This window comes from Leptodactylus fuscus, chromosome 1 (genome assembly GCF_031893055.1).
Source record: "Leptodactylus fuscus isolate aLepFus1 chromosome 1, aLepFus1.hap2, whole genome shotgun sequence".
Taxonomy (NCBI): Eukaryota; Metazoa; Chordata; class Amphibia; order Anura; family Leptodactylidae; genus Leptodactylus; species Leptodactylus fuscus.
The window spans coordinates 362,182,540-362,205,038 of record NC_134265.1 but is presented as its reverse complement, the minus strand read 5'-3'; the positions used below and the strand labels follow the sequence as shown (position 1 = coordinate 362,205,038).

Here is a 22,499-nt window from a genome sequence, read left to right as displayed (position 1 = left end):
ATAGCTTCTCTGTGGGGAGTTTAGTGGATCCAAATTCAGTCTTCATCTGGCATGAGTCCTGTTGGTGTGGCATTAGGCCAGTATCCTCAGGTGCAAGTGCTTTGGAGAAGGCTGTGTGATTTATTTGGAATCCTGTGCTATCAGATTTAACTCCCATAGGATTTGCTATGACATGGTATTTACAGGGAGGAAGGGTCAGTAAGCTATGCCAATTCCAGAGTGGATAAAGTTTAAGCTATAGGTATTTACAAATTGGTGGAAATAAGGCAGAACCCTTTCCCTGTGATTGGAGTTTCATTCCCCTCAGAAAGTGCAGTGAGTGGGAGTGGTATGCCAAAATCCATAGGCATTGATCTGCTACGGCAACTGTGTTGGTCTTGAGTGTGACAAAGAAAGATTGACCACTCTTTGTTTTGAAATATATTTTAATGATTTATCTTATTAAAAGTTAAGTTTTATACAGCATATCAGAGTCCTCCTAGTGTATTTCAGTGATTATAGTTCTGATAGGTGGGAACAATATCCTTGAGTTCAGTGAGTTTACAACTAATAATCCCACGGGACATGGTGACTTTATCAGACACTTTGGATCTGTTCATAGAAGGACACTGGCTGGTGATGACTCGTTATTCATCTATGTCAAGTTAATCCTTACAATACAAGACACTATGTTACTGGGAGGCAGACACTCCCAACAGCAGCGATATTTATAATACCAGGAGTCCATCTCCCGACAGTAATGCTCAGGCTGAAACTCGGTCGTGTGAATGGAACCTAAAGATTTATTTTTGAATAATAATTTTCCTGGTGTTCAACTCAGGTCTTAAGATCATAATGTAAAGCTTTGGAAAAAAAATACAACCAAGGACTCCCGCACATGAGGTCAGTATAGCAAATATCTCCACGGCCACCATGTATTTCCCTCTGGTGCTCAGATAAGCCGGGATCATGGCCATCCAAACACTACAGAACAGCAGCATGCTGAAGGTGATGTACTTGGCCTCATTAAAACTGTCCGGTAATGTCCTCACCATGAAAGCCAGAAGAAAGCTGACAGCGGCCAGGAGCCCCATATAACCCAACATGGAGTAGAACCAGAGATCTGAGCCCTCATTACACTGAATGATGATCTTCCCAGGATAAGACTGATGGTCAAACTCTACATAAGGAGGAGACACCAACAACCAAATAACACAAAGCAGTACTTGTACTGAGGAACAGGTCACCACAACATAATTAGAGACTTTGATTGACACCCACTTCACCCAGGAACTGCCAGGTTTGGTGGCTTTGAAGGCGATGCAGACCGTGATAGTCTTCCCGAGAACTGAAGAGACACTGATGGAGAAGAAGATGCCAAATAACATTTGTCTCAGCAAACATGTGATTTCCATAGGATGGCCAAGAAACAAGAAGACACAGAGGAAGCTCATAAAGATGGAGAGCAGGAGGATGAAGCTCACAGTCCGGTTATTGGCCTTCACGATGGGAGTGTCCCAGTAATAGATGAAACTTCCTAATATGAATAAAGAGACAGCAGAAAATAATGAAGTCAATGCTGAAAATATGAAAAACAGAATATCCTTCTCATAGGAAAGGAAGTCGTAGGTTTTGGGGACACATTTCACGTTCCTCTCATCTGGCCATTCATCTTCAGGACATTTATGGCAGATTTCACTGTCTAAAATAAAAGAAAGCATGAAGATATCAGAAGGATCAAAGATATGTGTAGTAGGCTTCATTTCTAGTTCTTTTATCTGGTCAATAGCTTAGGGTATGTAGGGATCAGCTTGTGAAATAATAATGGACTTTTACCATAACATGGATCCTACTGGTCAGTAGAGATGGGTGAACTGGTTTGTAATGAGCCAGATTAAGGAGAAATTTTACAAAAGCAAAGCATTTGAGACTCGCCTCACCTTCTGCAAAATGGCCATCACCAATTGTAACTTGGTAAAAGAGCATAGAGAAGGAGGATCACATGGTCTATGATCCAGTTAGGGATCTGGCATCATCACCTGATAGTCTCACAGCCAATTATTGGTGATGGTTGAAGAGGACATAGTGATGATTTCATATGCAATATATAAGATTATGTACAGAGAGTGAAGCTATTCTGTGAGATGAAGGAATCAGGGAGAACGTCGATATCTGCAGTCAGTACAGAGGTAATGAGAGAAGAAAAAACATAAAAATAGCCGCAGTACTACAGAATTATAGGAGAGGACTCTGGAGCATAGATTAGTGTTAGGATTGGGTACCGCAGGGTTCCCATCCAGCACATAGCGCCACCTGCGGGCCAATCCAACCCTCGCCCTCGGCATCGTGCAGTGTAGTGTCTGGAGTCTAAGTCCAGCTTTCGGCCCAATGAGCATGCTCAGACATTTTGGAGCTGCTCAGAAGCTAAGTGGCAATCTTTCTCTACTGAGCATGCTCAGACATTTTGGAGACGCTCAGAGGCTAAGTCCCATTTTGCCCATACTGAGCATGATCGGTGACATCATGGCCACCGCCCTGTTGGGCAGGAACTAGCCTTTATATGGTGTGAGCCACTGCCCTCCCGATGCTCACACTTTGACTAAGTACCTTAAGACAGGAGGTTAGGGCCAGGTTTCAGTTAATGGTAGGAGCAGACTCTAGGGATCTAGGTAGGATTCCTTGGCCCTGCCCGTGGGAATCAGTAGCCATTTAACTGTCTCCTCACTTTGTAGCTCCTAGCTGTTGCAGGAGCATGTTTTGTTGCTGACCAGGGGTGAAGGTTAACCCTTGGCCTTGCTGTTTCATCTTTACTGTGCACCTGTCAAGTGAGGTTAACTGGCAAAGTGTTGTTGCAGCTTGTTCACATTGATTACTGCGCCACATGACTGCCAGTGCAGTTCAACTGGTAGCACACTGTTCAAACCTTACAGCCGCCCATCTGGGCCTGTGGACCTCGCTGCAGTGCCTTGCAGACTAGCGGGTCTGTCGTTTAAAAAATATTATTTTTAAACATTGACACAGAACCGTAACAATTAGATCACAAAACAGATTTATTTCATTTAGTCAATTAGATAGGGTCAGAGAGATCATAGGATTGGGAAGAGGGAAGCTCTGGGGCAGTCGGACTGCTCAGGTAACCCTTTCAGTGCTAAATCTAATTTTGCTTATCAATATTATTATTTTTCTGCTGCATTATAGTAGGTGCGTCCACCGTCTTACATTACTGTTTGATTAGGCAGCTCATCCATTGTTTTTTTTTTGTGTTTTTTTTTTTTTTTATGTCTACAGTATCAGTGGCATACTCTCTTGCTGTTTTTACTTGACATTGTTACAATTAACCCCTTGAGCCCCTTAGTGCAGCGACTCAGGAAGTCCTGTACTAGAAAGACTTACAGTCATCAGCTAATAACCCTGATAACATTCATATCTACAGTATAATACTTCTCATGCCCCATTACAATATCATGTTTTCCTGTGCACCCAAATTGCAGAGTGATGGAAACACTCGCTGTGATAGGAAGGGGTTACTCCCTGTCTTACCATGACTGTCAGTAACACCTTGAGCGTGGAGACCCCTTCTGTAGTGAAAGAATTCCTGACACTCTGCTCAAAACTGGGTTACTAAAGTTACTTTGTCAATTAAACCTAGCACCTCCCTACCCCTTCTGTCATTGGCTTACTCACTGATAAGTGGCATCATTGCACCAGGAGAGCTAAGTATGAGTATTGTATTGTTTGTTTATGTTCATTAATATGTTTTTTTCCCTTTTTGCTCTTTTAGCAGATCCACTTACTGGACTAGGTCAGATTCAGAGGACATCAGTGACCAGCAAGTTTTTATTTTCAATAAAATGATCAATAAGGGGTTGGGGGGGTTAATTAAATAGTAATAAACCTCAAAGTAACCCTTGTTGGATAGTTTATTCAAAATAAATGTCAATCTCACTATATAATAGTAAATAGTACAGTTCAGAAAACAGAATAAAAATTCCAGAAACAGTTATGGGACGAAGAAAATCAAGAAATTACACAGGCAGAGCAGTACTAAAATTCAATAGAGATTAGAGATGAGCGAACAGTGTTCTATCGAACTCATGTTCGATCGGATATTAGACTGTTCGGCATGTTCGAATCGAATCGAACACCGCGTGGTAAAGTGCGCCATTACTCGATTCCCCTCCCACCTTCCCTGGCGCCTTTTTTGCTCCAATAACAGCGCAGGGTAGGTGGGACAGGAACTACGACACCGGTGATGTTGAAAAAAGTAGGAAAAACCCATTGGCTGCCGAAAACATGTAACCTCTAATTTAAAAGAACAGCGACGCCCAGGTTCGCGTCATTCTGAGCTTGCAATTCACCGAGGACGGAGGTTTCCGTCCAGCTAGCTAGGGCTTAGATTCTGGGTAGGCAGGGACAGGCTAGGATAGGAAGGAGAAGACAACCAACAGCTCTTATAAGAGCTAAATTCCAGGGAGAAGCTTGTCAGTGTAACGTGGCACTGACGGGCTCAATCGCCGCAACCCAGCTTTCCGCGGATCCTGAATGGAATACACTGACAGTGTATTCCCGTATACCCTATATATACCCCCGATACCCGTTCCAACGGTGTGCCCCCCCACCTTCACCCCAGAAATACCCTGCAAGTCCCCTAGCAATAGAATTGGGGCTATATACACCCACTATTTTTGCTACTGCCATATAGTGCCATTGTCTGACTGGGAATTCAAAGAATATATTGGGGTGACGTGCACCCACAATTTTTACTGCTGGTATACAGTGCCATTGTCTAACTGGGAATTCAAAGAATATATTGGGAATACAAATACCCTCACATCTTGCTACTGCCATATAGTGTCAGTTTCTGACTGGTAATTCAAAAAATATATTGGGGTTACGTGCACCCACAATTTTTGCTACTGGTATATAGTGCCATTGTCTGACTGGGAATTCAAAGAATATATTGGGGTTACGTGCACCCACAATTTTTGCTACTGGTATATAGTGCCAGTTTCTAACTGGGAATTCAAAATGCGCAAGGCTCCCGGAAAGGGACGTGGACGAGGCCGTGGGCGAGGGCGGGGGAATGGTTCTGGGGAGCAAGGTAGCAGTGAAGCCACAGGGCGTCCCGTGCCTACTCCTGTGGGGCAGCAAGCATTGCGCCACTCCACAGTGCCAGGGTTGCTTGCCACATTAACTAAACTGCAGGGTACAAACCTTAGTAGGCCCGAGAACCAGGAACAGGTCTTGCAATGGCTGTCAGAGAACGCTTACAGCACATTGTCCAGCAGCCAGTCACTCTGCCTCCTCTCCTCCTATTACCCAACAGTCTTGTCCTCCTTCCTCCCAAAATTCCCAAGCTTCACAGAACAATAACCCCAACTGTCCCTGCTCCCCAGAGCTGTTCTCCGCTCCTTTCATTGTCCCTCAACCTGCCCCTCCACGTCACGATTCCACGAACCTAACAGAGGAGCATCTGTGTCCAGATGCTCAAACACTAGAGTCTCCTCCATCTCCGTTCGATTTGGTGGTGGATGACCAGCAACCCACCCTCATCGACGATGATGTGACGCAGTTGCCGTCAGGGCACCCAGTTGACCGGCGCATTGTGCGGGAGGAGGAGATGAGACAGGAGTTGGAAGAGGAAGTGATGGATGATGAGGACACTGACCCGACCTGGACAGGGGGGATGTCAAGCGGGGAAAGTAGTGTGGATGTTGAGGCAGGTGCAGCACCAAAAAGGGTAGCTAGAGGCAGAGGCAGAGGTCAGCAGCTTAGGCGAAGCCAGGCCACACCCGGAATCTCCCAAGATGTTCCAGTTCGTACCCAGCCCCGAAAAACTCCCACCTCGAGGGCACGTTTCTCGAAGGTGTGGAGTTTTTTCAAGGAATGCGCCGAGGACAGATATAGTGTTGTCTGCACAATTTGCCTCTCGAAATTGATTAGGGGCTCTGAGAAGAGCAACCTGTCCACCACTTCAATGCGCCGTCATTTGGAATCCAAGCACTGGAATCAGTGGCAGGCAGCAACGGCAGGACAAAGGCCGCCTGCCGTTCACGCCACTGCCTCTGCCTCTGCCACTGCCACTGCTGACTGTGCTGGCGATGCACTCCAGAGGACGAGCCAGGACACCACTTCATCTGCCTCCGCCACTTTGTTGACTTCTTCCTCATCCTCCCCTGTTTCTGTCTTATCTCCTTCTCCTGCACCATCAAAGGCACCATCAGGCGCTTCTTTACAACAACCCACCATCTCTCAGACATTGGAGCGGCAGCAGAAATACACTGCTAACCACCCACACGCGCAAGCCTTGAACGCCAACATCGCTAAACTGCTGGCCCAGGAGATGTTGGCGTTCCGGCTTGTTGAAACTCCCGCCTTCCTGGACCTGATGGCAACTGCGGCACCTCGCTATGCCGTCCCTAGCCGTCACTACTTGCACCAGCACGTGTCACTCAACATCAGGCGGGCCCTTAGTTCCGCGCTTTGCACAAAGGTCCACTTGACCACCGACGCGTGGACAAGTGCATGCGGACAGGGACGCTACATTTCACTGACGGCACACTGGGTGAATGTAGTTGAGGCTGGGACTGCTTCCCAAACTGGCCCGGTGTACCTCGTCTCCCCGCCTAACATTCCTGGCAGGGACACGAGAAGAACACCCCCCTCCTCCTCCTCCTCTACCGCCTCCGCCACCGCCTCCGCCACCGCCTCCTCCTCCGCTGTTAGATTGACCCCAGCTACGAGTTGGAAACGTTGCAGCACTGGCGTTGGTAGACATCAGCAGGCTGTGCTGAAGCTGATCAGCTTGGGGGACAGACAGCACACTGCCTCCGAGGTGAGGGATGCCCTCCTCGATGAGACGGCAATATGGTTTGAGCCGCTGCACCTGGGCACAGGCATGGTCGTTTGTGATAACGGCCGGAACCTGGTAGCAGCTCTGGAGCTTGCCGGACTCCAACATGTTCCATGCCTGACCCACGTCTTCAACCTAGTGGTGCAACGTTTCCTAAAGAGCTACTCCAATGTTCCAGAGCTACTGGTGAAAGTGCGACGCATGTGCGCCCACTTTCGCAAGTCGACAGTAGCCGCTGCTAGCTTAAAATCTCTCCAGCAACGCCTGCATGTGCCACAACACCGGCTTTTGTGCGACGTCCCCACACGCTGGAACTCAACGTTTCAGATGTTGAATAGAGTGGTTGAGCAGCAGAGACCTTTGATGGAATACCAGCTACAAAACCCTAGGGTGCCACAAAGTCAGCTGCCTCAGTTTCACATCCATGAGTGGCCATGGATGAGAGACCTTTGTGACATCCTACGGGTCTTTGAGGAGTCCACAAGGAGGGTGAGCTCTGAGGATGCGATGGTGAGCCTTACAATCCCGCTCTTGTGTGTTCTGAGAGAATCCCTGATTGACATCACCTTGATGGCACCCCCTCGCCAAAGTGCCACCACGGAGGGTCCTAGTGTCACCAGGCGTGAGAAGTATAGGCGCATGTTGCGGGAATACCTTTCCGACCACAGCCCTGTCCTCTCCGACCCCTCTGCGCCCTACACGTATTGGGTGTCGAAGTTGGACCTGTGGCTTGAACTTGCCCTATATGCCTTGGAGGTGCTGTCCTGTCCTGCCGCCAGAGTCCTATCTGAGAGGGTGTTCAGTGCAGCCGGTGGCATCATCACTGACAAGCGCACCCGTCTGTCAGCTGAGAGTGCCGACCGGCTCACTTTGATAAAAATGAACCACCACTGGATAGAGCCTTCATTTTTGGGCCCACCTGTGTAAAGCACCCCAACATGAAACTCCATGTCTGTACTCAACCTCTCCAATTCCTCCGCATCCTCATACTCATCCACCATAAGCGTTGCACAATTCTGCTAATACTAGGCTCCCTCCACCCTGATTTCCCCCAACTCTGCTGGTTAGAGGCTCCCTCCACCCTGCTTTCCCACAACTCTGCTGGTTAGAGGCTCCCTCCACCCTGCTTTCCCACAACTCTGCTGGTTAGAGGCTCCCTCCACCCTGATTTCCACCAACTCTGCTGGTTAGAGGCTCCCTCCACCCTGATTTCCACCAACTCTGCTGGTTAGAGGCTCCCTCCACCCTGATTTCCCCCAACTTTGCTGGTTAGAGGCTCCCTCCACCCTGCTTTCCCACAACTCTGCTGTTTAGAGGCTCCCTCCACCATGAATTGGTCCAAACTGGGTTTTTTAGAGGCTCCCTCCACCATGAATTGGTCCAAACTGGGCTGGTTAGAGGCTCCCTCCACCATGAATTGGTCCAAACTGGGTTTTTTAGAGGCTCCCTCCACCATGAATTGGTCCAAACTGGGGTTTTTAGAGGCTCCCTCCACAATGAATTTGCCCAAACTGGGCTGTTTAGAGGCTCCCTCCACCATGAATTGGTCCAAACTGGGTTTTTTAGAGGCTCCCTCCACCATGAATTAGTCCAAACTGGGCTGGTTAGAGGCTCCCTCCACCATGAATTGGTCCAAACTGGGTTTTTTAGAGGCTCCCTCCACCATGAATTGGTCCAAACTGGGTATTTTAGAGGCTCCCTCCACCATGAATTGGTCCAAACTGGGGTTTTTAGAGGCTCCCTCCACCATGAATTTGCCCAAACTGGGCTGTTTAGAGGCTCCCTCCACCATGAATTGGTCCAAACTGGGCTGGTTAGAGTCTCCCTCCACCATGAATTGGTCCAAACTGGGTTTTTTAGAGGCTCCCTCCACCATGAATTTGCCCAAACTGGGCTGGTTAGAGGCTCACTCCACCATGAATTGGTCCAAACTGGGGTTTTTAGAGGCTCCCTCCACCATGAATTGGTCCAAACTGGGGGTTTTTAGAGGCTCCCTCCACCATGAATTTGCCCAAACTGGGCTGTTTAGAGGCTCCCTCCACCATGAATTTGCCCAAACTGGGCTGGTTAGAGGCTCCCTCCACCATGAATTGGTCCAAACTGGGCTGGTTAGAGGCTCCCTCCACCATGAATTGGTCCAAACTGGGCTGGTTAGAGGCTCCCTCCACCATGAATTGGTCCAAACTGGGCTGGTTAGAGGCTCCCTCCACCATGAATTGGTCCAAACTGGGTTTTTTAGAGGCTCCCTCCACCATGAATTGGTCCAAACTGGGGTTTTTAGAGGCTCCCTTCACCATGAATTTGCCCAAACTGGACAGTTTAGAGGCTCCCTCCACCATGAATTGGTCCAAATTGGGGTTTTTAGAGGCTCCCTCCACCATGAATTGGTCCAAACTGGGGTTTTTAGAGGCTCCCTCCACCATGAATTGGTCCAAACTGGGTTTTTTAGAGGCTCCCTCCACCATGAATTGGTCCAAACTGGGGTTTTTAGAGGCTCCCTCCACCATGAATTGGTCCAAACTGGATTTTTTAGAGGCTCCCTCCACCATGAATTTCCCAAAACTTGGCTGTTTAGAGGCTCCCTCCACCATGAATTAGTCCAAACTGGGCTGGTTAGAGGCTCCCTCCACCATGAATTGGTCCAAACTGGGTTTTTTAGAGGTTCCCTCCACCATGAATTTGCCCAAACTGGGCTGGTTAGAGGCTCCCTCCACCATGAATTGGTCCAAACTGGGTTTTTTAGAGGCTCCCTCCACCATGAATTGGTCCAAACTGGGCTGGTTAGAGGCTCCCTCCACCATGAATTGGTCCAAACTGGGTTTTTTAGAGGCTCCCTCCACCATGAATTGGTCCAAACTGGGGTTTTTAGAGGCTCCCTCCACCATGAATTGGTCCAAACTGGGGTTTTTAGAGGCTCCCTCCACCATGAATTGGTCCAAACTGGGCTGTTTAGAGGCTCCCTCCACCATGAATTTGCCCAAACTGGGCTGGTTAGAGGCTCCCTCCACCATGAATTTCCCAAAACTTGGCTGTTTAGAGGCTCCCTCCACCATTAATTGGTCCAAACTGGGCTGGTTAGAGGCTCCCTCCACCATGAATTTGCCCAAACTGGGCTGTTTAGAGGCTCCCTCCACCATGAATTGGTCCAAATTGGGGTTTTTAGAGGCTCCCTCCACCATGAGTTGCCCAAACTGGGCTGGTTAGAGGCTCCCTCCACCATGAATTTCCCAAAACTTGGCTGTTTAGAGGCTCCCTCCACCATTAATTGGTCCAAACTGGGGTTTTTAGAGGCTCCCTCCACCATGAATTGGTCCAAACTGGGGTTTTTAGAGGCTCCCTCCACCATGAATTTGCCCAAACTGGGCTGGTTAGAGGCTCCCTCCACCATGAATTGGTCCAAACTGGGCTGTTTAGAGGCTCCCTCCACCATGAATTGGTCCAAACTGAGCTGTTTAGAGGCTCCCTCCACCATGAATTGGTCCAAACTGGGCTGTTTAGAGGCTTCCTCCACCATGAATTTGCCCAAACTGGGCTGGTTAGAGGCTCCCTCCACCATGAATTGGTCCAAACTGGGCTGGTTAGAGGCTCCCTCCACCATTAATTGGTCCAAACTGGGCTGGTTAGAGGCTCCCTCCATCATGAATTGGTCCAAACTGGGGTTTTAGAGGCTCCCTCCACCATGAATTGTTCCAAACTGGGGTTTTTAGAGGCTCCCTCCACCATGAATTGGTCCAAACTGGGGTTTTTAGAGGCTCCCTCCACCATGAATTGGTCCAAACTGGGGTTTTTAGAGGCTCTCTCCACCATGAATTGGTCCAAACTGGGGTTTTTAGAGGCTCTCTCCACCATTAATTGGTCCAAACTGGGGTTTTTAGAGGCTCTCTCCACCATGAATTGGTCCAAACTGGGGTTTTTAGAAGCTCCCTCCACCATGAATTTGCCCAAACTCTGCTGGTTAGAGGCTCAATCCACCCTGATTTTCAAAACAAATGTTGGTGCCAACCTCAACTTACTACAAGGGCCAAATTCACTGCTGGTGACAAGCTCTCCTCACTGCAAGTGCCAAATACACATGTTTCAAGGTGTTTTCCTACTGTCAGAGATGTGGTATTGAGTGTGTAAAGTGTGTAGTTGTTAGGCTGTGATGTTGGGGTAATAGAGGGTCTTTGGTGTGTTAGATGCCCCCAGACATGCTTCCCCTGCTGTCCCAGTGTCATTCCAGAGGTGTTGGCATCATTTCCTGGGGTGTCATAGTGGACTTGGTGACCCTCCAGACACGGATTTGGGTTTCCCCCTTAACGAGTATCTGTTCCCCATAGACTATAATGGGGTTCGAAACCCGTTCGAACACATGAACAGTGAGCGGCTGTTCGAATCGAATTTCGAACCTCGAACATTTTAGTGTTCGCTCATCTCTAATAGAGATAGGACAGGATCATAAACATCCACTGGTGGATTCACTGGTTCCCCGATGGGCCAGTCCGACCCTGCCTGTTACATACTACCATCTGTTATATTCTCCTACCTGTTATATACTCCTTTCTGTTATATACAACTACCTATTATATGTACCTACCTGTTATATACTACTACCTGATATATATTCCTACCTGTTATATTCCCTTACTTGTTATATATTCCTACCTGTTATATACTCCTTTCTGTTACATACTACTATCTGTTATACACTCCTACCTGTTATGTACTTTTAACTGTTATATGGTATATACTCCTTTCTGTTATATACTCCTACCTGTTATATTGGAGATCTCGGCCTCAGAACATGGGACGCAGTCATAGCAGCAGACATGATATCCTCCATTAGAAGCTTTCCTGTATCCTGAAGAACACGGCTCATTACAACGCAATTTTGGCTCCTTGTACATGTGTAAGATGCAAATGATCAGATGTTAGAAGTCACCATGACAAAATAACTAATAGTGCCGCTGTCTGCTGCTAGATACACCACCACCATCCTGACTATTTCTTGGCCCTGGACAGATGATTTTCTACAACTTACTATACAGATGTGTCCGTTCTTCCCTTCTCACTTGGATGAACATGCCCAGATATGTGACTCATTCAAAATTGGGTGAAATTACAGCATACTATAAGTGCATTTCTGTGACTTTCTAACGGGTTTTGTTTTTATGGCATTCGCTCTGCAGCCAAACTGACATATCATCTGTATTGTATGTTTTGGTACAATTCCGGGGATACCAAATTTATATGGTTTTATTTACATTTTAACCCACTTAAAGATCTAAAACAGGGGTAGGGACCCTTAGCTCTCCAGCTGGTGTGAAACTACAGTACAACTCTCAACATGGGAGTTCCAAGAACAGCGGAGCAAGTATGCATGCTGGGAGTTGTAGTTTTGCAACAGCTGGAGAGCCAAGGTTCCCTGACCCTGATCTAAAACTTTGCAAAAATGTTTTCACTTAAAGTTGCCATATTCTGAAATCCGTAACTCTTTTATACTTGTGTATAGGGGCACCGGGCATCTTTTTTGGCAGGGCTAGGTTTATTTTCAGGTATCCCATTCTGGGGAATGTCTATTACTTTAATCACTTTTTATTCACATTTTTTATTAGAAATTTTATTTCACTGTATGGGAAAAATATTTTAATAAGTTTGTAGACTGGGAATTTTCAGACACAGTGACACCTAATATGTATGTGTTCCACAGTATTAAAGTACTTTTATATGTATTCTAGGGAAAGGGGGAGGAATTGAATTTTCAATATTTTTTTTCTTGCAATTTTTTTTCTTGCAAAATATTGTCATTTATGTGACAGGCTGCATAAAGCAGCCTGCTATACAAATAAATTGAAGACAAGCCTGGGAGCCTTCAGCTGTCCCGCCAATTGCCAGTCCCAGAACTTGCTCGAGTGGCCGACGATCCCTGGGAAAATGGCACCTCGGGAAAGGGAGGGGGAAATGCGATTAGTGCCGCAGAGAACCAGTGGCTTTGAGCAGCCTCCCTTTTAAATACCCCAAATCCACCAGGTCAGTAGTAGTTCTTATTACCCTACAGTTTGTGACCATTATACACCTATACTCTATGATACGCTATATCACACACATCATTCTATTTCTCTATTTATCTTTTTTAAAAAACCAAACAAACAAAAAAAATGAAATTTCCCCAATGTGGGACTATTAAAGGATTATCTTATCTTATCTTATCTTATATTTAGCATAATTCCCAATTTCTTACTCTGCCATTTTTCCAAATGATTTCTTCCTTATTGATATTTGCTAAATTGTCCCTCGTGGCTTCCTCAAAGGACACTAGAGGCTTTACTACAAATTCACATATACTTCCATTTATAAGAATCACCCAGTTTGCTAGCAGCCACGGAGAAGACACCGATCCCTGCTCATTGAAGAAAATGTCTTCTCTATTGTGATCCACGTAATGAACTTTCTTCAAAAAGTATTTTATCTGGAACAAAATAAAATAAACGTTAAGGACAAGGACTACTTATCTCTCCGTATCCTGCACTATATGGACAACAGTATCGGTCCCCGGCTCTAAAAGGGGTTATCCTATTTCTACTATTGATGATCTTTCTTCTCCAGTCCCCTGACCAGCCCGATTGAAAATCATCTTTTCCAAGATACGAATCAGTGGAATAACGTTCATCCCGTAATCCTGGCAAGTGACTAATAAAGTTGCCTCCTCAAAGGGAACAAGCAAACGTCAGGTTTCACACATGAGGTGCCACTGGCTAATGTTAAAGTTACACAGAAGAGCACAGTGTCTGCTTGGATCATCAAGAAATCATTTATAGCTTTTCTCTGTTCATATAGTTGAATTCCAACAGGTGGAACCATCACATATCAGCCTATGTTGTGGGAGGCTGTTTTGCTTCTGCAGCTCAAGGAGGGTGTGCGTGGTTGTGTATGTGTGGCTGAAGTGCATGCAAAGGTTCCTTGACATTTTTAAGATATCTTGCAGATGGGTGAAACAATTAACATTGCTGTGCTGCTGAGGATACAACAGTAGTTTCTTATGTTCCCAAAAAACACAAACAGGTCATTCTGATGAGCACAATACACCATGATAATGCAATCAGTAACCGAGACCACAGAAAGCCAGACATGATTTTACATTACAATGCCACAAAAGGGGCAGTTGATACTCTAGATCAGGGGTAGGGAACGTACGGCTCTCCAGGTGTTGCAAGACTACAATTCCCAGCATGCACACTTGCTCTGCTGTTCTTGGATCTCCCATAGAAGTGAATAGAGCATGATGGGAGTTGTAATTTCACAGCAGCTGGAGAGCCGAAGGTTCCTGACCCCTGCTCTAGATCAACTCATAGGCACTTACCGCTGTAAACGCAAAACTAATCGGTGGCCAAGGGTTGTTTTTAAAACATTCTTGATGTGTTGGCGTACAATGCATTTGTGTTATGGTGTGTAATAGACCCAAATTGGAACAAAAATAAACTATATAAAAGAAGAATTTTTTTAGAGGAGTTGGGAAAATCACTGGTTAGCCCATATATTGAAGAAAGAAAAGTAACACCCAGAGATGATGGAGCCTTCATGAGGAGATTTACAGTTTACGGAGGTCACATTGATGTATAATACAATAGCATAGTTGTTATCACCACTTAGCACAACAACTAGACCTATGTGTATGATCGGAATAGGACTATGCTGTACCAGGGGATAATTTTACAGAAGCCAAGAACTTGGAAGATAATATTGTCAAAGAGGACATGGCTGAAGGTAACTGGGCTCATCCTGTATCTCTTTAGCATCTCAGTTGTGTAGAAAAAACTTAGCATTAGGGAATCTAGCAGATTTGGGGGGAAGGGACATTTTATTTTTATTATATGGTGACAGAAGTCTGAATGGATAAAAATATAGACTATGAAAAGAATGAGATGAGCGAAAACCGTTCGAATACAGATTCGATCGAATATCAGGCCGATCGAGGTGTTCGATTCCAATCGAACACCACAAGGCAAACGCAGTAAAGAATTGTATCCCCTCCCACCTTTCCTGGCACATTTTTTGCACCAATAACGGCAGAGTGTAGAGATGTAGCAGAGCTGAGTGTGTGCTGAGCTCTGTTACACCAGAGATGTGTGTGACAGGAGGAGTAGCTGGAGGGAGGGTTGGGTGTAGCAGAGCTGAGCTCTGCTTCATCTCCGGTTCATCTATCTGCATGGCTAGCCCTGCTTCATCTCGCCATAGGAATGCGTTGAACAGCGTCGATTGGCCAGCGTACAGCATTTGGCCAATCAACGCTGGTTCTGCCGGAGGAGGCAGAGTCTAAAATCGGACCAGAATGGAAACTGCTGTGGACCGATTTTAGACTCTGCCTCCTCAGGCAGAACCAGCGTTGATTGGCCGTATTCTGAACACTGGCCAATCAACGCTGGTCAATGCATTCCTATGGGAAAAAGTCAGCAAGCTGACATCGCAAGCTGACAGGGATCCCGGCATAATAAAGGTACTTGATGTCCCCAGACATGCTCCCCCTGCTGTCCCAGTTGCATTCCAATGTGTTGGCATCATTTCCTGGGGTGTGATAGTGGGGTAATAGAGGGACTTTGGTGTGTTAGATGCCGCCAGACATGCTTCCCCTGCTGTCCCAGTTGCATTGCAGAGGTGTTGGCATCATTTCCTGGGGCATCTTAGTGGACTCCTGAGTCGAATGGCGGGTTCCCCTGTAGCGAAGCATTTTCTCCCATAGACTGTAATGGGGTTCGATATTCGTTAGAATAGTCGAATATTGAGCGGCTATTCAAAACAAATATCGAATATCGAACATTTTACTGTTCGCTCATCTCTAGTTAAGAACAATTCTGAAAAAAAAAGTGTAGTTTTTGTTATAATTCTGAAATTTTCTCTTCCAAATACTGATGGTTATAGTATAAAATGGACGTTGTTGTATCCTGTGGCCCCTCCCCCCACACCTCTACGTGATATATACTGTACATATCTATTGAACACTTACTTCTTGTACTAAATTGTATGATTTCGCTTGGTCACTTCTTAGGTTCATTGGATGTATGACGTGGGCCAGAACACGTACTATGGTGTATGTATAATAGGCCTTCGTCTGTGTCATGCTGTTAAATGGTGACATTTCAGGCATCTCAGTGCAGTTATCTGCCGAATAGTTATAGAACGATTGAAAAAAATAGTTTTTTCTTTTATCTTTTGAAAGACAGTTGAAGAGCAGGAGCCAGATGTCATTCAGCAGCGGGTCCATTGGACGTTTGGAGAGGTTGACATAATTATTAATTGTATCAAGTTTTGAGATGTTTCTGTAGGGTAACATAAGAAGTAAGCTGTTATTGAGTATTGGATAGAAGATTATATTGATTCTCAGCCAGGACCCATGAAGGATCAAAGTAAAGTTTTCTTGAATAAACTCCAAGTCATGAAGAAAGGAAAGGTATGAGAGTGAGTATAAGCCACACACGACTACGACCCGTGCCGTGCGCTTGCCAATCCCAGCCATCTTCTCTTTGTTAATCTGTTTATCGCTGCTCAACATAATGACAAACTCAACGCAGATCTTATGCTGGACCATCATTTTTCTCAGTTCTGTATACTCCATCTCTGCGCTTCCATCACTCTGTGTAATAATCCCAATAAAATTCCATTCAAAATATTTCAGACACTGGATAATGGCGGTGTATCTGACTCGGTCATCAGGAACAACCCGGTAAAATCTTGGATACAATTCTCTATCATTGAAGCGATGATCGGTCACCCCATAATTGATCTACAGACATAAAACGAGGTCAATAGGTCACACGTTAGTGGCACTCGCTGCAACATCAACAGTCCACCAACTTTATTCACAGCCCCACAGGATATAGAGAAACTGCTCTATGGTATTTTATATGTGGATTTTGCCTATAGAGTGTACGTTGGGAGCAGAATGACTAATAATGGTTAAAGGGGTTGTCCAGTTTACCACCCAAAATGACCAAATCTGGGTTCATTTTACTTCAACTCCGCATCTTAATAAACCTAACCATTTGACAGTTGTACGTGTGCCTAAAAAATGTCACTTGATAAATGAGTAAATGTGCCCCAAGACATGTTAGACTCATTTATTATACTAGAAAACAAATTGTAACATCAGAACACCCCCCCCCCAGTGGTTTAAAGTAACAGAATTTGTTTAGATAGCAAAGGACAATACAGTTTAGGACGTGTCCAGATCATCCATCGGTTTAAGTGCTGGAATTCTTGTTAATTAGTATGGGATCTGTCTCCCGGCAGACGTTCCTGTCCTGGTCTGGATCTTGGGTCCGGTCTGTACCTCTTCACATTGTGTAAAGGAATTAACCCCTTTCCCACTGCAGGTGCAGAATTCCAGAGAAGTGGTGCAACTCGGGAGAAGTCTTGTATACGAGCGTGGGAGGTTCTGATAATAGAGGATGTAAGTCTTAGGTCACTTCGTGAACAGAGAGCACGGGGCTGGCAACAAACAGAGATGGGGGAGGAAATGTAGGGAGGTGCGGCATTATGGAGAGCCTTGTGGATGAAAGTGATAACTTTATATTGTATTCTGTAATGATTAGGAGGCCAATGCAGTGACTGGCACAAACTGGAGGCATCGCTGTAGCGTCTAGCCTGATAGATGAGCCTGGCTGCTGCATTTAGAATAGATTGTAGAGGGGAGAGTTTAGTGAGGGGAAGACCGATTAGTAAGGAGTTACAGTAGTCAAGGCGAGAATGAATCAGAGCGACCTTAAGTGTCTTTAATGTATATCTGGTAAGGAAAGGGTGTATTCTGGAGATGTTTTTGAGGTAGAGATGACATGAGTTTGCGAGTGCTTGGATATGGAGGGTGAAAGAAAAGTCTGAGTCAAACATAACCCTGAGGCAGCGAGCCTGCTGCCTAGGAGTTATAGTAAGGCCTGAGACTGCAATGGATATATCAGGAACAGATCTATTACATAGTGGAAACAGTAGTTCAGTCTTTGAGAGCTTCAGTTACAGATAGAGCAAAGACATGATATTTGAGACAACAGAGAGACATTCACTGGTGTTCTGTATTAGCTCAGGGGTGATGTCATGGTAAGACGTGTATAATTGGGTGTCATCAGCATAAAGATGGTACCAGAAGCCAAATCTGGTGATAGTTTGTCAAATGGGGGCTGTGTAGATGGAGAAGAGCAGGGAAAAAAAAAAGTAGAGCAGGGGGCCTAGGATCGAGCCTTGAGGAACCCCAAGGCCAAGAGGAAGAGAGGGATAAACAGAGCCCGCAAATGATGCACTGAAAGCGTGGTCTGAGAGATAAGAGGAGAACCAGGAGAGCACAATGTCCATGAAGCAGACAGAGTGGTGCATAGTGAGAAGGAGTTATTGGCCAACAGTGTCAAATGTTGCTGAGAGATCCAGAAGAATAAGAAGAGAGAAGTCACCATTCAATTTAGCCATCAGGAGATCATTAGAGACTTTAGTGAGAGCTGTTTCAGTACACTACAGAATGTGGAAGCCAGATTGTAAGGGGTCAAGAAGAAAGTTAGTGTAAAGATCACAATTTAAATGAGAATAGACCAAGTGTTCCAACATTTTGGAGAGTAAAAGGAGTTTAGAGACTGATCGATAGTTAGCAGCACAGGATTAAGAAGCGGGGTTATGACAGAATGTTTGAAAGAGGATGGAAAAAGTCTAGAAGAGAAGGAGAGAAAGGTTATAAATGTTGGTAAGGTAAGTCGTTACAGCAGGTGACAGACTGGAGAAGGTGTGAGGGGAAGGGGTCACTACTGCAAGTTGTAGGGCAAAAAGAAGAAAGTAGCTGAGATACTTCCTCTTCTGTAACTGGTTCAAAAGATGGGAATGAACAAGATGAAGTACAGATAGTGAGGGGATCAGTCCTATGGTAGGTGAGGGGACCAATGCCACCTGGGGATTGGGCAGTTATTTCCTGATGGATCTTATAAATTTTGTCATGTGAATAAGAGCCAGGTCATCTGCAATAAGGTCTGTGAATGGTGCCTGTACCTTGGGTGTGAGTAAGGAGTGAAAAGTTTCAAAAAGCCTTTTAGGGTTACAGGAGAGAGAAGAGATGAGATGTCCACTGCATGATTAAAAAAATAAAAAGATATATCCTATCTGGGTGGAGAAGTAAAAACCGGGAAGAGTAGAGTAAACATTTTCATCAACTTACTGAAAGTCTAGTGCAGAGCCCGAATAGAGTAAATATGGCAGATGTAATGATGTTGGAGACCCAATTGGAGCAGACTGGTTCAGAGGAGATCTAGTGGTAGTCCAACTCTGCTGTTGAGTAGAACATTGTTGCAAAGGAGGAGAAAGATCATAAGAAACACCTTTCTGTTGGAGGACATCTTTGGTCAGCTGAAGTGTCTTCACCGCATAAGAATGAGCGTTAGGCGTTAGGTTGCAAACTTAATGTGAAGGGAAAGCCACATCGGTACTTAGTTCCAGCTTTTTTTGAGGTCCAACATAAGGGGTCAAAATGTTCACCTCCGTTCTAGTGTAGAAGGGGCCAAATCAACATAGTAGAAAGTATGTGGTATGATCATAGCGGTCTTGATGACCTGCGTCTACAGCGCCTACTAATTTCAATAACAGAGACTCATTGGCCTATCTTATGGTTCTGGCGAAAAACCTCTGTTAGGGCCTGGGAACAACTTTTTAATGGAGTGGTATACCTCTTGTGGATTCATGCTGAGTGTAGTCTGGGAAGCCGGGAGATCAGCTCCATGTTGGAATGAGATACTGATTGAAAGATAGCTGGAATAGATTGTTATGGATCCTGTGAGCGGGTACCAGAGTTATTCTGCTTGTACTTAGACATAGTACCATCTGTGCAGAGATGGTTTGGTGCTCATGTTCCAGATACCGTTGCTACAAAACATTGCTGATAAGAGCTGCAGATAGCGAGGAGCTCAAATAAGATGTGCCCCTCCTCTATTTAACTGCATATTACATGTCAGGGTGGCCATTGTAGCTCATTTGAGACCAATCACAAAAGTTTTAGCTTAATTAAAAACTAAATTTTTGTTTTGAATTTGTTTGGAAACCAGTGAATATAAATTATATATATTGTTCATCTCTAATCATTAGTAATGAATTGCCAACCCTAGATCGAGCTCCAGGGACAAAAAGTCAAGTCAACATGGCTGTAACACTCTTTAGAAACATCCATTGCAATTTAACATTTGTGTTATTGTCACCAGGTTTTCACTTGTGTAAAACTTTATACCAATAATGTCCGAAAATGTCTGAACAATAGAGATGAGCGAACAGTAAAATGTCCGAGGTTCGATATTCGTTTCGGCTAGCCCCTCAATATTCGATTACTCGAATCGAATATCGAACCCTATTATAGTCTATGGGGGAAAATGCTCATTTCAAGGGTAGGCAACATTCGATCAAATTATACTTACCAAGTCCACGAGTGAGGGTCGGGCTGGATCCTCCGAGAAGTCTTCTCTTTGCAGCGTCCCCGCGGCGTCTTCCGGCTCTGAATTCACTCTGCCAGGCATCGGCTCTGCCCAGGCCCGATGCCTGGCAGAGTGAATGAAGAGCCGGAAGACGCCATGGGGAAGCTGCATGGAGAAGACTTCTAAAGATAGGAGAAGAACCAGCATTGATTGGCCGACTGTATAGCATTCGGCCAATCAATGCTGGTTCTGCATCAAACTTTCACATTCGAACAGCGAGTGGTACTTGATCGAGTACGAGTATTTTGAATACCGTAGTATTCGATCGAATACCTACTCGATCATTTACTACTCGCTCATCTCTACTGAACAATTTAAACCAAAGCCCTGCATGAAGATTTGCAAAGAATTATGGCTTTGATGTGCTACATATATACATATAATATATACTGTATGTTTTTGTATAAATAATCATCTTAGAGGACCATTTCTATAGAGAACTCCTTACCTGTGTGTATTTATACAGATTGAGTAGCTGACCCAAGGCGTGGCTTGTAAGAAATTCAGAGTCCCCTACAAAGGCCACCACTTCACCATGTGCCATACAGGAATAATTAGGAACCATCTTTTTTTGTCCTGACAATATTCGGAGGGTGTAGTGTAAGGTTTTCTTAGGATCTGCACATGTATCAAATATGTGATAACCCAGGGTAACATTGGGCAGGAGGTCAGGGTCCTGGTTAATCTCATCAACAGCAAAGATGAATGCCAGGATGGCTCTGTACTCGTCAAAGCTAATTCTGTAAAATAAAGACAATGTCAATGTGAGGCTGTAAAGCTTCATACAAGGTTGTGCTTCGTCAGTCATGATGGTTGAGTGTGCCACTTTGTGTTTGGAGATACCACTGGAGTGCAGAGATTACATTTTTTAACCACATCAGAAACCATACATCCGGAAAACACTGGACTTATAGTTGAATGTGATGACAACAAAATCACACAAAAATCATCAATGGATATCAAATTTATTAACCAATGGAGGCCTGGATTTGGAGTCACCCCCAAAATTAAAGTGGAAAAACACACTACAGGCTGATCCAACTTTGATGTAATGTTTTAAAACATGTCAATATGAGGCTGAGTAGTGTGTGTGGCCTCCACGTGCCTGTATGACCTCCCTACAATGCCTGGGCATGCTCCTGATGAGGTTGTGGTTGAAGGATCTCCTCCCAGACCTGGACTAAAGCATCTGCAAACTCCTGGACAGTCTGTGGTGCAATGTAATGTTGGTGGATGGAGCGAGACATGGTGTCCCAGATGTGCTCAATCTGATTCAGGTCTGGGGAATGGGTAACCCAGTCGATAGCTTCAATGCCTTTATCTTGCAGGAACTGCTAACACACTCTAGCCACATGAGACGGGCATTGTCCTGCATTAGAGGGAACCCAGGGCTAATCGCACCAGCATATGGTCTCACAAGGGGTCTGAAGATCTTATCTCGGTACCTAATAGCAGTCAGACTACCTCTGGCGAGCACATGGAGGGCTGTGAGGCCCTCCAAAGAAATGCCACCCCACACCATTACTGACCTACTGCCAAACCAGTGATGATGAAGGATGTTGCAGACACCAGATCGCTCTTCACTGCGTCTCCAGAGTCTGTCACATCTGTCACATGTGCTCAGTGTGAACCTGCTTTCATCTGTGAAGCGCACAGGGTGCCAGTGGTGAAGTTGCAAATCCTGGTGTTTTGTGGCAAATGCCAAGCGTCCTGCACGGTGTTGGGCTGTGAGCACAACCCTCATCTGTGGACGTTGGGTCCTCATACCGACCTCATGGAGTTGTTTTCTAACCGTTTGTGCAGACACATGCACATTTGTGGGCTGCTGGAGAGCATTTTGCAGGGCACTGGCAGTGCTCCTCCTGTTCCTCCTTGACCAAAGGCGGAGGTAGCGGGCCTGCTGCTGGGTTGTTGCCCTCCTACGGCCCCCTCCATGTCTCCTGGTGTACTCGCCTGTCTCCTGGTACCGCCTCCAGCCTCTGGACACTATGCTGACAGACACAGCAAACCTTCTTGCCACAGCTCGCATTGATGTGCTATCCCTCAGGAGACCACCTGCAACCTCATCAGGAGCATGCCCATGTATTGTAGGGAGGTCATACTGGCACGTGGAGGCTACACAGACTACTGAGCCTCATTTTGACATGTTTTAAGAACATTACATCAAAATTGGATCAGCCTGCAGTGTGTTTTTCTACTTTAATTTT

General features: G+C 45.6%; 1 protein-coding gene across 1 annotated transcript; it reads right to left on the bottom strand.

Moving 5' to 3' along the window:
• Positions 1 to 782: 782 nt before the first annotated feature.
• LOC142186586 (vomeronasal type-2 receptor 26-like) lies at positions 783 to 21,100 on the bottom strand. The gene is made up of 7 exons (XM_075261318.1): positions 20,741 to 21,100; positions 18,545 to 18,643; positions 15,813 to 16,589; positions 13,395 to 13,517; positions 13,053 to 13,280; positions 11,586 to 11,709; positions 783 to 1,681 (listed from the first exon to the last, which is right to left on the bottom strand). Exons 1-7 carry the CDS (start codon positions 21,098 to 21,100, stop codon positions 783 to 785), a joined length of 2,610 nt encoding a protein of 869 aa, XP_075117419.1.
• Positions 21,101 to 22,499: the final 1,399 nt, after the last annotated feature.

Coding starts and splice junctions, on each gene's coding strand:
- LOC142186586 (XM_075261318.1), bottom strand. CDS start 21,100: ATGACTGACGAAGCACAACCTTGTATGAAGCTTTACAGCCTCACATTG. Junction 16,590..18,544: donor TCTCCAGTCTGTCACCTGCT/GTAACGACTTAC, acceptor TTATGTCTGTAG/ATCAATTATGGGGTGACCGA. Junction 13,281..13,394: donor GAGAAGAAAGATCATCAATA/GTAGAAATAGGA, acceptor ATTTTGTTCCAG/ATAAAATACTTTTTGAAGAA.